This window comes from Lepidochelys olivacea (genome assembly GCF_965140295.1).
Source record: "Lepidochelys olivacea isolate rLepOli2 genome assembly, chromosome: 12".
Classification (NCBI taxonomy): Eukaryota; Metazoa; Chordata; order Testudines; family Cheloniidae; genus Lepidochelys; species Lepidochelys olivacea.
The window spans coordinates 15,595,202-15,618,918 of NC_140422.1; the positions used below are offsets into that span (position 1 = coordinate 15,595,202).

The 23,717-nt window shown below is 41.8% G+C and overlaps 1 protein-coding gene across 2 annotated transcripts in view; it reads right to left on the reverse strand.

Annotated features, from left to right (window-relative positions):
• Positions 1-23,223, reverse strand: part of NKD1 (NKD inhibitor of WNT signaling pathway 1) — a 141,963-nt gene extending 118,740 nt beyond the window's left edge. The window contains exons 1-3 of one of the 2 annotated variants that reach the window (XM_084644374.1): positions 22,875-23,223; positions 22,699-22,731; positions 22,324-22,475 (exon numbers count right to left, since the gene is read on the reverse strand). In XM_084644374.1, coding sequence (XP_084500500.1) covers positions 22,324-22,475; positions 22,699-22,731; positions 22,875-22,899 — 210 coding nt within the window. In that variant the 5' untranslated portion in view covers positions 22,900-23,223. The remainder of the gene's footprint in view (positions 1-22,323; positions 22,476-22,698; positions 22,732-22,874) is intronic. The other variant, XM_084644373.1, reaches the window with a different exon arrangement.
• Between the last annotated feature and the right edge of the window lie 494 nt (positions 23,224-23,717).

Here is a 23,717-nt window from a genome sequence, read left to right on the forward strand (position 1 = left end):
TGTTTCCTGCAATGCTCCAAACAGAACAGCAAGTGACATCTCAGCTAGGGGCCTATTCTAAATTCATTAATGTCACCCACCGACTTTCAACTAAGGCCAGAAGCAGTGGACACTCCCTAAAAGTCGGGGGGGGGGGCACTGGTGCCTAAACTATGGCCCCAACCCCTGCATGTCTCCTTCCACAGAGGCCCCGCCCTCACGCCACACCTTCTGCTGAGACCCCACCCCGCACTGCTCCTTCCCCCCAAGACCCTGCCCCCCCTTGCTCTTCTCTACCCCTCCCTTCGCTCGCCCTTACACTGGTAAAAATTGAGAGGGCATAGCCCCCCCCCCACTTTTAAAAGTGATGGGGCCATGACCCCATGGCCCGCCCCCGGCCCTCTCCCCATTCCAGCACCCTTGACTGGGGCCCTAAGGTTTCAAAAATCAGAAAACAGAACACAGTCACATTAAAATGCCTCTAAACAAGTAATTATTTTGAACAGGGTCTAATCCTGAAGCCTTTGCTGTCAACTGGAACAAGCCAGAGAAAGGGTACTAGGACTGGGCCCTATAGTGTGACTGCATGGTACCGGAATGATATGAGTAGATTAAATTTATGACTAAATCCCAAATATTAGAGAATCTATTTACACTGGCATCTACAATTGAATCATACTATATTGCTCTCCATTACACAATTATTAATTGCCCATACCAGGGACTACTGAAGCCAGTTCTAAAATCCCCTGTGAAAACCAACATCATCAAATGCCTGATGGGCATGACTTCATCACATAACCACTGAACATTTTCACACATTATCATCCTCTACTCAAAGTAAGCCTACTCCAGGATTATGTCAAGTGCTGCAGATGTGGACGGATACAATGGGTAATGTCCCACAATGGATCATGTCCAGGACCTGGCCAACTGTTCTTGTTTCCAGCTCATGCATTCATGTCTCACTCTCATTCATAAAGCACTAAGATTCAATCCAAAATTCCACACATATTTAAAACACCAACAGACAACCATATAATGTATTTCTCAAAAGAAAACTTAAACCAGGATTTTCCAACTGGATTTGCATGGATGGATTCTTGAATCTACAGGGAGTCCCGCTGACTTCAATGGGGTTCAGGGAGGGTGAAAGGGTCAGCTCACATGGACACGTTGCAGGATCAAGTTTAATTAGCAAAAAAAGAACATTCAATTTTCAGCTTAAGATTTTTGGTTCTGTTTTTTTAATAAACCAACTGGAGCATTTGTGCAATGGAGCATAATGAGCTACAGAAGCTGAAGTAAAACCAAAGAAATAAAATCCTTCTTAACAAAATGACATTTAATGGTAGAAGGACATGTCTTTTTTTTTCTTTTACATGATGTACAAGGAATGCAGTCTCATATTTTCATTTTGAGAGACTAAGCAGAGAGAGAATGATTTTACACAATCATTTAGATTTTTCTTTTACAAATATCTTGTTGCCCTTACACACCAGGGTGCTCAGTGGGTTTGCTTATCAAAGCAGGGTCTGCCGGGTTTGGACCCCTGAAGACAAGAAATACTTTCTAAAATGAAAAATGCTCTGAAAAAGCAAGAATTCTGCTGCTAAAACATTGCATCCATAAGTTCTAAAGCCACATTTGAAATGTATCTCCCTGATAACTAGAGACAGACTCAAACCAAAACCACAAATATGGAGGAACTTTGGATCCAGATCTGAATTTCACAGCTCACGTCCCATCTCCATTCGTAGCAATAGTTGGAAAATGCTTTTCAAACTTCTGCAGTATTTGCTCCATACACAAGAATTGTGTTTAATAGCACACCTCGTGGGATTTGTTTTGATTAGTTGTCCAAGCCTTTGATTCAAAGTCTATAAATAGTTAGCTGCTGAACAGAAATGAAGAAGTGTGCCCTGATTGAGGCCTCCCTGCTCATGAGGTCATTTACCTTAATCCTGCTTAACTTTATTGGACTCTACACAACATATATCATTGGCTGTAAAAGAAGTCATTTATACATAGTTCTTAGCCTTTCCTTATTCACAAACTGGAAATAGTGAAGCCAAATATAGTGAACAACAATTTGAGGAGTTGGATAATACGTATCAAGTCCATTCACGGGAATTCTTAATTGCTAGATAGGCAGGGGCATAAGTGCTGGAACTAGGGGTGTTACCACAACCCCCTGGTTTGAAGTGGTTTCCATCATATACAGGGTTTCCAGTTTGAGCCAGTGGCTCTCAGCGCCCCTATACAAACTGTTCCAGCACACCTAGCCAGGGGCAATTCCCTCTGATACAATCAACTGGAGAGTGCTTCCCCTGGTTACTATGGGCGGGCTACATTGTGACTGTAGGCTCAGCACAGAACAAGGAGTCAGCTGATTGCTGTGCTGTCCCGGCAGCAGCCTGGGATGGAGATTGTGACTCTCTGGGTCACAATCTTCCTTCTGGTTTTCTCATTGCCCCAGGGAGGGAGTAAACTGCAGTGGGTCTGCAGACACCTGGCAGGTTATACACTGCCCGACGTGGTATGCCACCAGGTGGGGGGAATTGGCTCCCCCTAGGATTACCATATTTCAGGCTCCCAAAAAGAGAGTGAGCTAGAGGGGGGTACCTGCAGCAGGGGTACTCACTGGAGATGGGGGGCAGTGTTGCTACCTGTCACCGTGGCAGGGTGGCTGGCACAAGCCCAGGACCCAGTGTTAGTTATCAGTCAGCACCTCCCTCTGGGACCCCCTCCCAGGGCTAGAAAACCTGGACATATGGTAACCCTAGCTCCACCAGCAACTAACTCATCTACAAGGAGCGGGGGAAGTAGCAGCTCTGCTGAGTCTGTGTCCCCTTCTGCAATGCTACTCATGGTGTGGTTAGCCAGCATCAGGGGATGCCTTACGCCTCCTCACTCCCTTGAAAGTCTATGCTAGCCAGGCCACGATGTGGCTTTTTATTTCCCCACTAATGTTCAGCTATTGCACCATGTGGCATTTAAAGCAAGTTTACAGCCACAGAGACTACTGTTAAAATGGAAATATCTAATTGATCTGTTTTGGAGACACAAAACAACTGGGGGGGGAACAATCTGAGAAAGAGGAATTTGCTGGCTCTGTGTCAAAGAGGTCTCTTTCTTAGTCCTCACAGGGAAATTAAAAAAATTCAGCACAGGTTTGATGCACAGACTAACTACAATTATTACAGCCAGATTGGCTGCACTTTCCAAAACCACACAGTTCCTGGAATAAAATCATCCCTATAATCCAATATTCATCAGAGACGTTTTCTTTACTAATGCGCTGAAAGTGCCCAAAGATGCTGTTAACTCTTTTACCAACGGATACAATTTGTTTTAACTCTCCTAAGCTTTATATAAAACAGGACAAAACACTTTTTTTTTTTTTTTAAATCAAGCTTTCAAGTCAAGATGGGAATGCGGCTGACTACCACACCCTTGCATCTGCAGTATAGACTTGCTGACAATTGCTGGTATCAAACAGGATGATAACTATATCTTCAATACCACACATTTAATTTTGGTCCATGTTATTTAAAAGAGCAAATGTCTTCTCAAGCAGAAAATTAAATAACAATGACTAAAAAGCCTTGGAGTATCCATCTCTAGCTGTCACTCGCCATTTCCAGACATACACAGTGGTGACACTTCACTATGGAATGCTAGGAAGAGGGAGTAGTTGCTAATTAACCTGTAAACTTGCTCCACTTTCAATACTGAATAATACAAAAGCCCACCAGCACGGGAGGCATGCTTCTCCCTTATTATAAAGCTCTCCATTACAAAGCCACTCCCCAGACAAAAGACTACTGCTCTGACTCACAACTCCACTTCAGTTCATTGTAAACATTTTGACATGCATTTCGCTAATACGCAATCTCCACTGCTCCCAAGAATAACCTTACAGAGAGGGTCATTTCATTATTTAAGTGAACACCACTGAAGGCTCATCTGCCCACAGCTTAAGGTCTGACTGGCAAATCAGAGCTGCTTTTGCAATCACTGATGAAATAGTAAACGGGACTCTCTTTCCACTCTCCTTGATTATGCCCACATAGCCCCACTGAGAAAAATGTCACTTATTGTTAACAGTGTCAAAGGAGCAGCTTTGCTCTCTTCCTATATTATTTTATCTATTTCAATGTATATACATACTGATAAAGAGAGCACCTATCCTTAGACTGTAGGCACCTTGCACATATCATAAATACACAACCTCATTAATACTCCAACATAGCTTAAATGAAGCAGTACAATTCAATATAACCTCTACCAGCACATCACCCTCTTCCTCCAATACTCCTTGTAATTTCCTCCCCCACTGACTCCCTCCCATTTTCAATTGCCTGGGGGAAAAGATGAAACTTTGCAGCATGCACCAAATTATAAAGAGGCCCCCACCACATGGATCAGCTGTGAACACCCACCCCCCTCTCATTTATATTAGTGGTCTTCAGTTTGGGCACCTCTGCTAATCTCAACAGGGGTAGTACTCCATGGTAGTCTTTCAGGTAAGTATATACTCAACCATTTAGGGCACATCTTCACTGCAGCATTAACTCAGGTGGTCAACACCCAGGTTAGCCTAACTCGGGTAAGAGTGGCAATACTGCAAACTCAGTCTTGAGTGTGTCCACTCCACTATGTCCACACTGGTGCTGCATTTGTTTGTGCAAGACACAAAGACATCAGTGGGCATATCCCATGGTTCATAGTGTTGCTGCCACTCTATGATTCTTTTTCCAGTGAATTGTGGGAGAACTTCTGGGCACACGGGGGAATTTTGGGAGAACCTATCTGTCCTTATGGGCACATGGGGGAGAGGGGGAAGAATTGTGGGAAGGCACTGGAAAATTATCAGCATTTGAGTAGTTTAGTCTTCATCCTTACTGTGGGTGGGTTACCAGTTCGAGCATGAGCAGCACTTAGGTTTTACCCTACACCCCAGGACGGGCCAGCTGGCTCAGATGTTAAGCACCCATACACTTGTGAGAGGATTTTGTGTGTAGATGGGAGACAGGTTAGGGGTGACACCTTAGCCTTTAGTGAAGACTAAACCGCAGGCCTTAGTAAGTCAAAACCCAACACTTTAAAAATCACCCAAAAATCCACAAGCAGCCAGTGGAGATCATGGAGCATGTCCCATTTATGCTCCTTGCAACATACTCCACTTACCAATTGGGCTGCCACGTTCTCCCCATCTTTGGCCTGTGGATGGTTTTAAGATTAGGACAGCACAACGTTTGTCAGGTGAACTCAGAACTGAAGTAAGTTTTATTCAGTGTGGAGATGATTATAGACACTACCAGAGTGTGTAGCACTATAGTATCTGAACGCTCTTACATCATTTGTTCTTGTGGAAGTACTGTCCTCAGTGGAAGCATAGCTCCTCCTCCTCCTTCAAAGCTCAGTAGAAGGAGCAGACTCCACATAGACTCATTTCCAATTTGTCTGGGAAAACGCCTACACAAACCAATGAGAGGGAATATCAGGAATCAGCCTGATCTCTGGAAAATGTCAATTCCACAACTGTGGGCAACACCTGGAAAGCCTGAACATGCCATTTCCCCCTCCAACGTGTAACCTGAGATCTGAAACATCCCAGGAAAACACAGATGCTGAAGTAGGGATAGAGAGTGAAATGTGGTCAATGAGATAGCGACAGCCCATTCCTGGCTTTGTAGATCAAGCCCAAGACATTCATTGGGATGCATAATTGGATAGGCAACTAGTGTAAAGCACAGCACTGGTATGGTGTTTTCTCACTGCTTTGTGCTGCTTTTCAGGCAGGCCACAGTATGCTATATGAACAAGACAGTCCTCCTTCTCAGAGCAGGCACAGCTTGTAAATATAGTCTAAACTAGAGGTGATAAAAGCATGGATCATCACAGTTAGCTCCCAGTCCAACTGGAAAAGGCACAGTCTCCTGCTCAGCCCCAAATGAAAGGTTCTTGCACACTACTGCTCCATGGGTGGTCAGAAGCAGAGCCTTGCAGACCACTACTGTTGCACACCCTTTTTGTCAATTAACAGGGTAGGCGAGAACAGATTCTTGTGGTTTCCTCTGTTTTGCCTGAATTAAATCGGAGTCAGCTGCAGTCCATCCACATCCCCATTTTTTTCAGAAACTGGGACATCCAGGAGACTACACAGTCCACCCTCAACCAGAAACACGCAGCGCTTGGCGTCAACAGCGTCTTAGTGGTAACATAGCCCAGAGCATCCTATGCTCTCCCACAACAGCCACACACAGATGTAGAATAAAATGGTTGCAGAAATGTGCCTTGCGGAGTCCTCTGGGAGTTGCCAGACACCACTCTGGGGGATCTTTTGAGAGAAAAGAGCAGTGCCAGCTTAACACAGCTCCATCTATCGCCATCAGATCCTGTAAGGGAACCAGCAGAAATTCATCATCCTGTCCAAAAAGGCATAAGAAACTATCCATCAGTTCCACCAGCTCTACTACACTGCCATTTCCTGATCTAAAAATTGCCTGGAGTGGATCTAGCACTCCGGAGGAAGTCATGTGGTCCCACTGGTCACCCTCTACTATCTTCTTAAATAATCTTTCCCAAGAAGGATGATGGAAAGAGAAAGAGCAGTAGCTGGCTAAATCACTGCCATCAAGTGATGGTTTCTTGAGCAAGAGCTGCAGTGGTCAGTGTCTAAGAGTTGATCATAGCTTCCCCTGCCGCAGTGGGCAGCCGGGCGGTACAGAGGTTCATCTCACATGTGGCCGACAGGCATTAGGCCCTCCAGCTCCAGAACGGCCCAAGATTTGTGGAAAATGGGTGGGTGGCAGTATAACCCTTTCTTGCTGTGGTTGGTTATTTCTGCAAGTAGGATGCATCCTTACCAGTCCTTTGTACACAGACTGACGAACTGCTCCACTCCATCCACCTTCTTGTTACAGGCATGAAAGTCTAACCCTTTCCATGATCAACACTCCTCTGCTCTGTTCCCCAGACCTAGATCTCTACTTCTTCACCCAGGGCAAGGAGGTTGCTTCTTCTGCATTATTGCCTGATGCACTTATTATAAAATGGGAAGGTATGAGGTTGAAGCCAGAGTGAACATCATGATGTGTGCATCTTCTAAAATGTATTTTTCCCTCATGCTTGTAAAAGATGATGATTTCATACCATATATACTGGCAATTTTTAAAGTAGGAAAAAACATTATAATAGAATAAGGTGACAAGGAACAGAGAGAAAAATCAACAAAAAGAAAATCCTCTCCATTTTTCTAATGTTTAACTCTAAAAATCCTTCATAAATTCTCTTTAAACCTTCAACAACAGAAAATTCACCATTCTGCTGATGCTATCAAAAAATTCACCCAAAGAGGCTCTCTTTAAAAGAAAATGTTATAAGGGAAGGAAGTGGGGAAAATGTAATGGAACATTTCCTACTAATTAAACATAGCTTCATTAGTGTGATGGTATAATGTCCACTTGGCCTTATTAATTGATTTAGCTTTGAAATGCTTAGGTCTTCATCACTGATTGCCACAATGACATCCAATTAAAAGCAAACTTAAAATACATTTTCAAAAACAACAACCACCCGAAAATGATTTTAATGCAGACAAATGCAAGAGCTTTCTGTAATACCTCTGTGATTTCTAATGTTGCTATTAATTTTTAATACAGTCTTTAAATTCCAATGACTCAAGTCACTAAGGAATTCTAAAGTACCTACAATCCTCAACCAAACAAGGAATGCTTTCATCTCCTTGCCTCAGAATCGTGAAGTATAAACTCCAAACCTCTGTGCAGAAGGAATTTTTTAAAAGAAGAGTGTATTTCTCAGGATGATGATGCTCTACCAAAGAGCAGCTCAGTTCCTTTGTGTTAAGAGACCAACAGCCCTTCTTACAATATTTCAAAGCAGCAGCTGTGACTTTGAAACTAGGGATTTATTCTGGCCACCTGCTTTAAAATTAACCAAAATAAACAAATTGGGATGGTCCAGAGTCATACCCACAGGATGGAAAGACAGCACAGGTCATTTCATGTTAGAGTGTCAGATCCTGCAGATCACTGATTTCAGTGTGTTGTTGTCTCTGTGAGGACTTCTGGATCATGCCTGAAATGCAAATCTAACTAACTGGTTTTTAAGGACGAGCTTGAGATGTCCTTACTCATGATGAGTAATACCTCACTCCACAAGTAGTCCCCCACTAGCTTCAATTGGAGCACTCCTGGCATAAAGTACCGTGCGTTATCACATTCTGACCCTAAATATTTTGTTTGCTTTAGTAGTAAACATTTTTGTAAGTTATTTAACTTCTGTAGCAACAAAGATAAAATAGTAATCAAAATTTTAAACCCTTGTGCTTTTCAACATCATTAGCCAATTTGTTCTGGTTTGAAAAGTTGTATCAATGCGGTAAAAATGGCATCCAACAGTGTTAACTGTTGCTTCAGTGGAACATCAGAATGTCCCTCACTACACAGCTGACCCAGCACAATACATATCAGTTCATCTACATAGATATCTCCAGGCCTGATCCTACTCCCATTAAAGTCACTTGATTTCAATGGGAGTTGGATCCAGCCCACAGTTCATAATGACTCAGTTGCCTATTGGCTAGTGTCAGCCTTTTTTAAAAACACATTAATATTAAAAAGAAAAGGAGGACTTGTGGCACCTTAGAGACTAACCAATTTATTTGAGCATAAGCTTATGTGAGCTAGAGCTCACTTCATCGGATCCTCACTTCATTTCTTTTTGCGAATACAGACGAACACGGCTGTTACTCTGAAACCTGACATTAATATTAAGTTATTTCAGAAACGGATTGCAAGGAAAATGTAACGGATTTCACACCCCCAAACTCTCTTTCCAAACTACAAAAGAAAAAGCAACATTTAAAAATAAATACTCAGATTTCTAAAAGTCAATTTAAAGAAAATGTTACTAGAAAAAGCAGGCTAGTGGCAGAGGATTTTCCATTTTCTACTCGCTTGCGGCTTGCTCACTCATTGCACACTGCCCATTTGCAGATAAAACTTTGACTAAAGTAACCAAATGTAACATTAACAGAGCCGAAGCGGGAATGTGCACAGTTCTCTCAGTGACGACTGGCAAAGAACCCACTCCTTCAGCTTTAACTTCAGGAAGAGGCTCTGGAATTGAAAAGGCTGCTGTGTGTTTGTTTTTGTTTTCCCTTTTTTTTTTTTTTTATAAATTACTCTTCCGTTTGATGTCTATTCTAGCTCTCTTTTTTAAAAAAAGACACACATCAGGTTAAGATGAAAACTGCCCACACGACAAGTTTGTGTTTACAAGCTTAACAGCAAGTTTCATTTGAACACAGGTCAATGCGGCTCTAAGAAAACATCACATACCAAAAATCACACATGGTTAGAACACATCACGAGCAGAGAGGAATTGTGGACTCAGTCCGTGAGGCACCGAGCCAGTCTGAGAAGCCCTTTGAAGTTAGAAAAACATCCTCTGGTCAGAGCACATTTGTGAAGCCGTGGGACAGGCGCTTTAAACAACATTCACTCTGAGATCACCTGCGGTGTACTGGTGGATAGGCGCCTGTGTAACTTTAACAACATAACCCTTTATACTCCAACAAAATCACTCTCTCCAAACTATATCATATCAACAGTATACAGTCAAAAGTATTGCATGGCAATCCCTGGATCATGCAGCTCTCTCTAGAACATCATTTCAGGAGTTTCACTAAGGTATGTAAAGTTTGTGCAAAACTTACTGGTGAACAGAACTTCATTAATGGATGAAAAACACTGTTTTATCATCAGTCAAGATGGCAACAACTGAGGAACTTGGAGAAGCATGGGGGTTCACCAGTATGGCCAATGGAAATCCATGCTGCATCAAACCTAGGATAAAGGTCAGCTTTCTAGCCCCTGGAGAAGTTGCACCCAAATACCATGGGGATCACATTTTGTTTTGGCATTATTTTAATGACTCGGCTATTTGCAGCCAAAATCTTTTCTTCTTTTCCTCCTCTCCATAGCCAGAAGCTGAGCCCAAGCATCAGAAGAACCTCTTTCGAGCGCTGGTCTTGCAAACTGAGCCTTGTCTGCAGACCTCTGTGCCTCCACCACACGTGGAAGCCCCACAAACTTCAGTGGCATGCTGCTCAGTTGTAAGAATTTCCCCACATGAATTGGCTTGCAGGGTTGGAGCCTTGAAGTGGCAATTCCATTGAATTCGGTCAACTGCCCCCTTGCCCCTTCACTTTTTAAAACTAAGACAGCTTTATCCTTCTGGCCGAAATTCTGCCCTTAACCATGCCTGAACAGGTCCCCCTCAAATCAGTGCATCTGCACAAAGAAAAGGAGTACTTGTGGCACCTTAGAGACTAACCAATTTATTTGAGCATGAGCTTTCGTGAGCTACAGCTCACTTCATCGGACAACTGAAGGCAGAATCTGGCCTACAAGTTATTCTAGAAAAACACTGCAATTTGAGAAGACAACTAATTTTTGCCTTTCTATTTATCGTGGGTATAACCAAACCACAACCTTTTTGCAGAGCTCCTCTTGATGCTGATGGAAGCGCTGACTCTGCAGTAATGATAAGATAGGGCTCTCCTTCCTTGGTTTTAATATGCACTTAAGAGTATGAAATTAAGGTTTTTCTTATCTACCAATCTGGCCCTTCTCCATTTGGGAAGCGCTCTGTCCTGTCCCGTCCATCCCTGCCTTCTGCCTCCCCTCCCCTCCCCCCGCAAAGAGGAGAAATTAACAGCTTTTTGTGTTTCAGTTCCTTGGTTGTGCACCAGTATTATAGAGGTTGCCATCAGAAACGTTTCAGAGTAGCAGCCATGTTAGTCTGTATCCGCAAAAAGAAAAGGCACCTTAGAGACTAACAAATTTATTTGAGCATAAGCTTTTGTGAGCTACAGCCCACTTCATCGGATGCATTCAGTGGAAAATACAGTGGGGAGATTTATATAGACAGAGAACATGAACCAATGGGTGTTACCATACACACTGTAAGAGAGTGATCAGATAAGGTGAGCTATTACCAGCAGGAGAGTGGGGAGGGGACCTTTTGTAGTGATAATCAAGGTGGGCCATTTCCAGCAGTTGACAAGAACGTCTGAGGAACAGTGGGGGGGAGAATAAACATGGGGAAATAGTTTTACTTTGTGTAATGACCCATCAACTTCCAGTCTTTATTCAAGCCTAAGTTAATTCTATCCAGTTTGCAAATTAATTCCAATTCAACAGTCTCTCCTTGGAGTCTGTTTTTGAAGTTTAATTTGTTGAAGAATTGCCACTTTTAGGTCTGTTACTGAGTGACCAAAGAGATTGAAGTGTTCTCTGACTGGTTTTTGAATGTTATAATTCTTGACGTCTGATTTGTGTCCATTTATTCTTTTATGTAGAGACTGTCCAGTTTGGCCAATGTACAGGGCAGAGGGGCATTAGCACATGATGGCATATATCACATTGGTAGATGTACAGGTGAACGAGCCTCTGATAGTGTGGCTGATATGATTAGGCCCTATGATGGTGTCCCCTGAATAGAAATGTGGATACAGTTGGCAACAGGCTTTGTTGCAAGGATAGGTTCCTGGGTTAGTGGTTCTGTTGTGTGGTTGCTGGTGAGTATTTGCTTCAGGTTGGGGGGGCTGTCTGTAAGCAAGGACAGGCCTGTCTCCCAAGATCTGTGAGAGTGATGGGTCATCCTTCAGGATAGGTTGTAGATCCTTGGTGATGCACTGGAGAGGTTTTAGTTGGGGGCTGAAAGTGATGGCTAGTGGCAATCTGTTATTTTCTTTGTTGGACCTGTCCTGTAGTAGGTGACTTCTGGGTACTCTTCTGGCTCTGTCAATCTGTTTCTTCACTTAAGCAGGTGGGTATTGTAGTTTTAAGAATGCTAGACAGAGATCTTGTAGGTGTTTGTCTCTGTCTGAGGGGTTGGAGCAAATGTGGTTGCATCGCAGAGCTTGGCTGTAGACAATGGATCATGTGGTGTGGTCTGGATGAAAGCTGGAGGCATGTAGGTAGGCATAGCGATCAGTAGGTTTCCGGTATAGGGTGGTGTTTATGTGACCATTGCTTATTAGCACCGTAGTGTCCAGGAAGCGGATCTCTTGTGTTGACTGGTCCAGGCTGAGGTTGATGGTGGGATGGAAATTGTTGAAATCATGGTGGAATTCCTCAAGGGCTTCTTTTCCATGGGTCCAGATGATGAAGATGTCATCAGTGTAGCGCAAGTAGAGTAGGGGTATTAGGGAACGAGAGCTGATGAAGCGTTGTTCTAAGTCAGCCATAAAAATGTTGGCATACTGTGGGGCCATGCGGGTACCCATAGCAGTGCCGCTGATTTGAAGGTATACATTGTCCCCAAATGTGAAATAGTTATGGGTGAGGACAAAATCACAAAGTTCAGCCACCAGGTTTGCCGTGACATTATCGGGGTTAGTGTTCCTGACAGCTTGTAGTCCATCTTTGTGTGGAATGTTGGTGTAGAGGGCTTCTACATCAGAAACATCTAACACATGGAATAGGGTCAAAGAACAGCTACTGCTATGGAACTAGAAGGGACCTCACAATATATTTGTGGTTACCAAAAGACATTTCTTATTGTTTGCTGTTAAGTTATTGCCCCATCCAAGGTGCTCCTCACTGCAGTATCTTTAATTCCATAGTGCCCGTCGTTCCAGTTCTGGGCCTCTTGGCAAGAATCAGAGGGTGCCACAGGTGAGGAATAAGTTGTATTGGCAGAGATGTACTTTGGGCATGAACTGTGTGTTGTATGCGCATAGGCTAAGCGCTGGCAGAGCTTGCATTTCCCCTGTCCTTATTAAGGGCTAAATACTACCTCTGGATAAGAGCACGGGGCAGCCATGGCATTCAAAGGACATTTAATAACCTAAGTCTGCCCTGTGCTTGCTGTTAGTTAAGCACTTTCACAAGCATCTGTTTCATCCAAATGAAAATAAATTACAAAAAAAAAACCCAAACCCACCCACTCCGCCGCCCCCCAAAAAAACCCCAAACAGTTAAACCAACCATCTTGAAATGACTAGGGGTGTAAAGTCTGATGATCACATTCTGGATAATCACATTCTGCCTCCTTATAATCCCCCATGCAGTCTCAAATGGATACAGTATTCTTCCTCAACTGTTGTGTTTAAAGTGTCTGCTGCTGTGTAGCTGCCATGCTTCAATCCATCAATGGCTGCATTTCCATGGTAGGTGAGAGGCCACCTATAATAGTTCCAGTAGTAATAATAGGAAAAATTTGCTACCCAATTTTCTATGGCCTGGTCTACACTACAGCTGCCAGTTGATCTAAACTGCGCAATTTGTGTTACGTTAGTAGTGTAACTCAAGTCAACGTAGCTTAGACCTACTTACCACAGGCTCCACACTACACTATGTCAATGGGAGATGCTCTGCCCCCGACATTGCTTCCACCTCTTGTTGAAGTGGAGTACAGAAATCGATGAGAGAGCGCTCTCTCATCGACTGAGCATGTCTTCACTCGACCCGCTAAATCCATGCCGCTGCAGTGCCGATTTAGCTCCGTAGTGAAGACAAGCCCTATGTCACATATTAGTCCAGAGCAAAACGGTTAGTATGTGTCTTCAATCAGCCATGAACAACCCCATTTAAAAAAAAATGTTTATTACGTAAAGGTGGGTGTGACTCATAATGGAATCATATAATAGAGCTCACTGGACTTAAAAATTTTTAAAAAGTCAACCTCCAAACCATTAAAAACAGGGATGTGATGTACCAATGGGCTGCTCCCACTGCACTAAATAATACCGTAGCTAAAAGCCCTATTCCTGATCATCTATGAGAATATAAACTGCAATGTAATTGCCAAAATCCTTACTGAACTCTCAGAGAAGAGTGACTGAGTAAACTGCCATGATTGAGAGGAGAAACGCTGCCACTACAGGATTAGTGCAATCCCTGGTGGATGAACAAGCCGTTAGTCTGGCCATTTTACTCCTCCATCCTCACCAGCTGACACTGCAACGAACCTGATCCAAAGCCCACAGAACTCAATGAAGTTCCTATTAACTTCCGTGGGTTTTGGATCAATCCTTAAGGGTGTAGGAAAATAATGTGGAGGTTTTACAGATTATGTAAATAAGACTTGCTCAACCCCCAAAGTTACTTAAAAATAAAACTATCCAAATATTTTATTTAAGGCATCTTAAAGACTGCTTTAATACATGCATCCATATTAGGAACAAACCCTTGTACATAAGCTTTACATAAATAAAAAATAGTTTAAACTGAGATAACCTGTAACATTTACCTTCAAAACAAAATTAAATATTCGGCATGACTAAATGGGGGACAGTATTTCCATGGGAAAATATCAAATTATTATTTATTTTTCTGTAAGTACTTGTTTTGAAAAGTATTTCCTCCCCACCTGGTCTTAGGCTAAAAGCCACAGTCTGCATTTAAACAGTGTGTACACTTTAGAAAACTATGAAACTTCTTTTTTTAAAAGCAGAAGCATATGAAATTATTTCATCCACTTTTCATATAGAAAGTCTACAGCTGACCATAAAGAAATAGGCAGGCTCCCAGTATAAACTTGCTAGGATTACATCAAAGACCTTCCTCTAGGATTAGATGATTGATTTCTTCAATGCTTTTTAGAATTTCTTCCAGGATATTTTGGGTTATTGCCTTAGACCTTGCTCAGCTGGAATGACAGATATTCTCCTTGCTAGATTGTGATGTTCTCTCTTTTAGGGGAGAGAGTGTCTGCAGCACATACACACGTACACTATGTGAACAGGGAGAGACAGAGAAAGACTTGGAAAGTTCACAAACAAAATTTTTATTTATTGTTTTAAAAAGAGAGAGGTTTATAATGGAAACAGTGACACAGGCTTAACCACAGCATCTTATGCAATCCACAGATTGCCTTTTACTCTAGGATCTCAGGATCCTGTGTTCCTTGCTTAGGAAAACCTCTCACTGAAGTCAATACGAGATTTTCCTGGACAAAGAGTTCAGGATCGAGGCGCTATATAGGCACTTGTGCGCCACATGGCACTTTTGCATAAGACTTAGTTTTACACGCACTATCCTTTTTACTTATCTCTTGGTTCCTTTTCCCTGCATAATTAACCCTGGTGGAAATATAGACATTTTCAGCCAGGACAACAAGAAATAGCTGAGACCTTAGCTACCACCATCATCTCTTTGGAGAATCAGACAGCAAACTATTTCTGAGGGCACCTAAAACGCCCTCCTGCATCCCTCTTCCTCCCCCGAGACAAATCTGTCACCTGGGTACCACACATAAGTCACATGAGACTGTGGATCAAAAGATCCAAGTCTGCTCCAAAATCCCATTCCTCCTGCAAGACAATACTTTGTACTCTTACTTCCCTACTGAGATTATCCCCTTATTTTATACCTCACAGCATGTGTGGCTGCACCCAAGATCAAACACTCATGCATGATTTTCTTCCACTGATCTTGAGTCACAGAGTTATACTTTAATGGGAACCTCAATATACTTAATCCTTTAAAGCTGCCACGCTAACAGCCCCAAATGCATTAAATTCCATCATAAGCACAAAACACAAAGTATTTCTCGGGGATGGACAGCACATAGACTGTGCTGACCACATGCCAATCCATCTAAGATCTAACATTACACATGCTGTGTACATTTGCTAGACTGAAGCCCAAGGTTAGTTGGCAGAAAATCTAGGCACTTTAGAAGTTTTATAAATTAAATTCTGTTCAGAATAAAAGCAGTCCCCTCTCCATACTTCAGAGGAGATCCACGGATTCACAAGGGACTCTCATGGCAAGTGACACAGTGGGTGGATGCTTCTAGTGACCGGCTTTAAATCCAAAGTCGGTAACATCCAAAAACGAGTTTGATGGTCTTGCCATCATAATACAATTCAATCTCTTTAAAAATAAGACACAGCCTAGCCCATTTCAGTATGATTTGCATATTGGCACTCTTCCGGAGAAGGCATTGACCCAAACAACAAGGGTACCAGGGCCAGTCTAGAGGCTAGATGGTTGTGGAAAAGCATAGATGACACTGTACCAAATATTTCAAAGGGGGCTGCTTTCTGTGTCCATATTTTTTTTTAAATGTACCTTCATCAACTTCAGCTATAAACTGCCACTTATCTGAGCACATAAGTCAGTAAATTCATATGTACATTTTAGTTTGTGCATATAGTTACCCCCTTGCATTAGCAGATAGGACTGAATTTACACATGGAGTCAAAAAGGCATCATTTTCCCATAGTCACTTTTCAGAGCTGAAGTGTACCTTAATATATACCACAAAGTCTGAGACTCTTAGTCTGTGTGTTCAAAGTAACAGGTACTTTCACTCAGCACAAATGACAGGGAGAGTGGGGAAGAGAGGTGACATATTACAAAGAATTGCTCCAAATATTTCTTACATTTCAACATCTGCCATTTACTTTTCTACCAACTTCGGATGCTAACATTCATGAAGCTTAGCCCATCCACAAGAATTTCTATAAAGGCCAACTGGTGGGAGGTGCACCGACTGCACATTCTGATTTGTTTTAAAAATCACTGAACAACAATTCCCTTCCTTCAGAATAAAATCAACCCTTACACAGTTTCAATACTCAAGGACTCCTCTTTCCTCTGTTCCTAACCCAGTTCAAAAGCAACCATTCAAGTCAACCGAGATCATCTTCTGAGGGATGCCTACAAGTATCCACTTACTTGGCTCCTCCGGGGTCTTATTATAGATCTTAAAAAAAAACTTACAGCGGAACCGTCTGTTAATGAACTCTAGTGTAAAGAACATTTCCATATGTCCAGAATGTAACAAATTTCTCATCTTTGTTGTAAGCAAGAACTTTTAGTATAAAAGCCTGGAAAAAATTATTTACATTTAAGACAATATGGAATATAACACATCATTGTTCTATTTCATCCTAATTTACAGAGGAAGAGAATGTATTCCATAAAACAGCCCGCCTTTCATGAGAAATAAGCTTGCATAAAGCCAGGAGGTGCTATCTGTTACTGGAAAGCCTAAGTGACATAACCTTCCCATGTCACTCAGATTTAGACCTCCTTCAGCTACTAAACAGGGTATATTTCATCATTATAAACATCAATCTCAGTAACTCCAACTTTCATATTTTTCATTGTCTGAAGAGATCAAATAAATTGATTTAACAAGGTTTGTTTGCAGAGACTTCATGGGCCATTTAGCTTTCCAATCAACATCCCAAATTGACAGTGCACCACATTTAATCTAAAGTATCTTTGAAACAAGCCCAGATGAAATGAAGATCATCTCCCATCTACCTCCTCCATATTGCTCAAGCAAGTCAACTTTCTAATTTCATAACACAAAATATTTAATTTATGATTTTCTTCATATGTCAATTTAACCTCCGGCACATAGCTTTGAAACCATGTAAGGACGTCTAACACTTTCCATATGGCTGCTGCATTGTGGCTTTTAATTGTACCAACTGGTATCATTCAAGGATAATTCCCCTGGAATCCAGCTTTCTGCTACAGTACTGGCCAATTCACTAATCTCATCACCATGGCACTACTACTTTCAGAGCTTCTTTGATTGTTAGTGTTCATAGTGTAATTTTCCCAAACCAGCACTGTCAAGATGTACCACGTGCACCAGTAATTAAACTGTCTTGGTTTGTTGGCACCAAAATCTCAACAGTACTTAGGGCTTTTCTCTCCTATCTCTTTCACTGCAAAATTTGGGTGAATTTGTTTTGGTCTACTACACCTGATGCATGCAAAATTAACAATTATCCAAACCCTAGCAATACCTAGAACCGATAAACCCATTGTTAATTTTAACCAGGTTTCCATAAGTCAATATAGTATATTAGTTACAAAATGCCAACAATGAGGTAGACTATGTGCATACTTGACAGGAGGCAAGTTAAAAGAAAAAAGAACATTTTAAGTAGTCACACAGCAATATGGCAGACATACTTGTATTGCTACCATGACAAGAAAAGGTCAGCCTCTCAAAACAGAGTTCTGCTCATGAGATGGTCTCCAAAAATATTGCTAACTAGTGTTTAAAATTTAACTCTACCATTTTAATGGCCTTGAAGGCAATGTGAATGTGGACAATAAATCATAAAATGATTTTTAAGGAATTGTGTTTTCATTCAGCACACATGACCTATCTACATGTGTGCTTTACAGACTATATCTGTGTACATATACACACGCATGCTTAAACACACTATTGAACAGATCAATCTTTTTTAAAAGAAAGATCCTGTTAGAAGAGAATGGAAGCTGACACTTTGCGGTCTATTCTCTTCTCAAACAATGCATGGAATGCCCATTAATGTCAATGGAAGTTACAGGCATAGAACATATGGAAAGCATGCCCCAGTCTTAAAGCCAGTGATATCTCTTAGTATTACATTCTGTACTGCTCCCAGCCAGGGGGGGTGCAATCCCACTGATGTCAAGAGAGTGGAACATGCAAATCAAGAGCTGTATAAAGTCCTAACAATATACCGATACCTAAAGTCTTTCCTAGTTTTCCCATCATGGTAACTTCCAACTTGGCTCAGTGGGTACCAGTTTGTTTCGGACTCATACAGGCAATTAAAAATGACAGATTTTTCAACCCAGAACTCCGATTTTGATGAGACACTCTAGTAAGAAACTAGTAAAATTTGTTATGGCTTTGAAGATAAAAGTAAATTGAATTAAGCAAATGCTATATTTAAAAATTTCCCCTCTAGCACAAAGCCGCTTTTTAGTTTTAAAAAAAAAATTCAAATAATGGTGGTTTGCAGAAATAGTTTGTAAAAATAAACAAGATGAATAAATGAAATCTGTTAAAGGATAATCCGCTCAGTGACAGGAAGCTTTTCCCTTTTTCTCCAGCCTCAAGTTAACTCCTTCATAAGGTAGCAACAAACATGTATTCTACTTCCCTAAAAGGCTTTGTAATGTACAACCCCATTTCAATTAAGTGGTTTCAATTAACATTAAAAACAGACGATAACTCAAGCCATCATACTTTTCAAGGATGCCACAAAATTGCTTTTTCCTTTAATTCAGTGTCACGGACCAGGATGGCTGCAAATTAACCCCAGCTTACACAGTAATCAAAAAATGTAGAGCACAGCAGCCCCTTCTGGGCAGGTGTCAATGCTTTAATAAGATCAGAGCTCTTATCCCAGAAGAGAAGGCTGTTTACACACCACTTTACCCTTGTTCGTGCCTTCACCCAACAACAATTTACTACTACGACAGCCTTCTCAGATGACTGATGCATTTGGCAATAGCTGGACATTAATTAGTTTTCTCCTCATGACTGTTGGCGGGGGGGGGGGGGGGGCGGGGGGTGGAGGAGGATCAGCTGAGCAAAGCTTGTTCCAATCAGGAAACACTCTAAATTACAGTTCAGTAATAGAACAGCTTTTGAATTTTTGAACCATGCTTCTGTCAAAAAGTTCAAGATTCAGTGTACACAAATATTTCCCTCAACTGGTTTATGAAACTCATCCATGTACATTCAATCTTATATTTTAAGTGAACATACTAAACTTTATTTAGCTAATTTACTCATTCCTTGTTGCTTTAAAACAGCTACATTAGTATCAACTTCCCTGGAAGACAGAAGTGAAGCCCATTTTAGTGGCCCTGTTCTTGAGAAAACAGCCTACAACTGGTTTATATCCTGATTTATATGTAATGTATTGTCAGGTTACTCTATTATGAACAATTTTTCACCAAGACGATCCAAAACCTCCAAAACTTTGGACCAAGACGATCCAAAACTTCACAGCACAATACTGTTGAGTGCTCTCAACTCTCATCGAAAGCCAAGAGAAGATGCACAAAATTTCACAAAATCAGGCCCAAAACGCTAAACAGATAATCATGATTCTTTTTAGAGATTCCTGAGAAGAGGCTCAATAGTGAACAAAAATATTCCTAGAGCCACTGATTTTTCTCTAATGTAAACTCAGTTGGATATTTCCCTGACTCCACATGTTCTCATCTCTTTCTGATCTATTCCTACCACAAACCACAATAGCATATGATTTTTCACTAAAATCATCATTAAAATATGATTTTTTCACTAAAATAGGTTTTAATGGAAAACCAAACTTTCAACCATGGCACAAGCACAAAGAAAAAACTTTGATTGATTCAAGTGTTTGGGTATGTACAATTGTTATGTAGCATTCCATGAAATTGATTATAAATATTAGTCACTTCTACATCTTGAATAAACTAATAACTAAGATGCTAGGCTGCAGTCCACTTGATAGTTCAGGAGAATGGACTAGATGATCTTTTGAGGTTCCTTCTAGCCCTGCATTTCTATGATTCTATGATATCTTGGGATATCGGAGAATCAAAGATAGGTCTCAGAATTGGTCTTGCAACCTTGACTCCATAACCTTTACACACAGCATATCTGTTTCGGCTATACCTCCTTCCATATGACATAAAATTCATATTTTAAGGAACCTTAATGTAACTGTCACAGCCATCTTCCAGCAGGATGCCAATAGCATTAAAGCAATTAACAGGCAATGAGGCCATATATTCAGGGCAGTATCAGGCCACCATTATTTTGAAACATTCTGCACCAAACTACATATTAGGAGGTACAGTCAACACCCTCTATGGAATAGTGCATTCAAGCACATTTCAAATTAACTAATTTTAGAGGACAGTAAAAAGTATGGATAATTTAGCTAATTGCTTAATTAACTAAGAAAAACAATGACTTTTTACTAATATATATAGAGATAAATAAAACTCATGGAGTAAGAGTTTTGCAAGTCTCTCAAAGTATCGTTGAGATTCATAAAACTTATGTTAGAATTTGTGAGGTTTTCCCTGTATTTTAAACTCATGTTTTCTTTTTGTATTCAGTTTAAATTTGAGACTCTCCTTCCTAGACAAACCTGCCCGTTAAGGGTAGAACACACACATCTCAAAAGTTTGACTTGCAAAAGTGGGTTTATCTGAAGAATAATTGTAGGCAGAATTATTATATTCTATTTATTGATACAGATTATGCACACACTGTTTTAAGTAAGAAATTCTTTCTCCCACTGTCATCACATTTTCTCCAACACATAACTCCAAGCCAAACCCTCAAACCAATGGTGGCTAAGAGAGTTTAACAGGGAGCAAAATTAATTTGTCCACTGATAATAAATAACACTTATATAGCATATTACTCCTTTCACCCAGCCTCCAATGATTTCCAAATTATTTATCAATTCTCACAAGAGAAAGGTTTTAAGATTATAGACCCCCAAGCACAAGAGAAAGGTTTTAAGACCCCAACATAGTCTCTTATCCATTCTACATCTCAAACAAGAGGAAAGGTAAAGTCCAGATGTTAAGTAAAAACTGCACCATTTACGACGAAATGTCTCCTCACAAACACAAAAGTTTGCAGGATGTTTGGTGTTGCTGCCCTAACTGTGTTTTCTGACACACATTCCTGCACTGGGAAGCACAGATTCTAGTCTCCTCATCTCTCAGGTTACTCTTCCACTGACCCAGTTTAAGGGTTTGATCCAAAGCACATTGAAATCAGTGGGAGTCTTTCCATACACTTCAGTGAGCTTTGGATGAGATCCTAAAAGAGTAGATGGACAATATTTGAGAATCACGGTCTTCTACTCCCCCATCATTCCCTTGAGTTTCAAGGGACAGCATTAAGAAAGAAACCTACAACCCCACTCTTGCCCAAACTTTACCGGGAGGATTTAGGGTGAATTGGTTACATAGACTTCCCCCAAGCAGCATGTGCACACAGATGAGCTGGGAAGTGACAAGTGGCAAGCTCAAAAACTCCTTAAAAAGAAAATCACCCATGCACTAATAGCGTGACCAAATCAGCAAATAACACTTTTGGAAAGTAAAAAGGCTCTTTCGTGGCTCGGCTCTCCTGAACTCCTATGTCAAAGAGCCACAGCAATAGCTCTCTGCCACAGACAGTCGCTTCTCTTGGTACGTTTTGGGAGCTGGGCGCATTCCAATGGTTTTCTGTTTGTTCCTGTTTGCAGTGGGTTTTGTACTAATCGTCCGGCTAATAAACTAGTGGGCAGGTGCTTGTACTTCTGGCAGGCTCTTATGCCAGAGCAGACTTTGTTCTGGGATTCTAACCTCGTCAAAGGGCCACAAGGAAAGAAGCCACCCACCAGGGCAGCCCCTAAAAGCAGCATCTGGGCAAAGCAGAGCCTCCTCACAGCTGATCCTGGGAAGGGAAGGGAGAAAGGGGCTTGGGCTTTTAGTGTTTGAAGAGGGAAGGGGGAGTGGGGGAGTTTGTGCAGCTTAGACACTGACATACCCTGGTGCTGGAGAGCCTGCAAACAGCCCGGTGCTGGCAGCCTTGCAGGAGTCCCGTACTGCTGCCCCCGCTGCTACCGAAGTATTTCTGCTTCACCATCCAGTCCTCAATCCCTTTCCGAGCTAGAGAGGCGTTCACTGCAAAACTATCACCTAAGGAAAGCACAAGAGACAATGCCACATACTGGAGCAGCACACCCATGCCCTCTGCCTGCCCCAGGGTGGGAGTGCTGTGGGGAGGGGGAAGTGGACCAGCACCTGAGGTATAAACCTGAGCCGGCCACCACAGTCCCACCGAACCCGCCGCAGAAAGTTTGAGGGGAGAGAGAGGGGTAGGGGGATGTGAAAGTTACCAGCAATACAGAGCCATCCCTACCTTCTGGACTTTCTCTCGGTTTACAAACGGCAGCTAGGCAGGTCCATGGGAAAGTGTAGGGGAAAAAAATAATACAGGAAGATCATTAGACACCAGTATAAAAAAATCACAACAAACAACACGCCATCCAAACAAGGGGGAAAGGGCTGTGGGAGTAGCAAGTGAAAGGAACTAACCATGTTTCGAGTGAAGTTTCCCCATTTCTCTGCATTGATCTGCAATTGCGATTCATTGGACTGTTTTCAGTGGTGGGTTTTATATATATATATTTATCTATATATAAAATCCCAACGTTTTTAGAAATCCATGTGCTCCACTTTCCCCCCTGCTAAAGCAAAAGCAAAAATCAAATCTCAGTTCCCCTTCTGCAGCACGGTCCTGCGTTCCTCCTCTCTCTGCTGAAGTCTTTCTCCTCTCTCTTCTCTTTTCCCAAAGACAGAGGCGGTTACAAAAGACCTTACTTCACCCACCAGGGAACATGATTGACACCTCATTGAGATTAGACCACTTGCAGGCAGCCTCTGGATTCCTATTGGACTGAGGCGGCACATGAAAGGGAATAAAGATCCTTTTGGAGTCTCTCAAAAAAAAAAAAAAAAAGGAGCAGCAGCAGCTCTAGTGCATTTCACTTCCAGCCAGACACAGGCAGCAGAGCACAGAGCCACAGAGAAAGCCCAGGAAAGGCAAAAGGAGGAGGCCTCTTTCTAATAACTGAAATGTGTTTGCTAAATCCGATGCACTAGTTCATGCAGTTGCAGGGAGGAAACTTTGGGAACGTGCTGCATGCTCGAAAGGTACTCAGATCCCCATCATTCCCCACCCTGAGCTGCAGCTTCCCAAATTTTTCTTCCCCTCAGGGCTGAATGAGGAAAATATACCATCTCTGCCAGCCCCTGGGGTTGCACATTTTAATAAATGGTGTCTATTGAATGTGTTTATTTTTATGTTTTCCTCCGATTGGTCCTGATTCTCGCCCCAGCCAAAGTGATTTCACTGCAGACATAAGGCAGGGTGGGTAA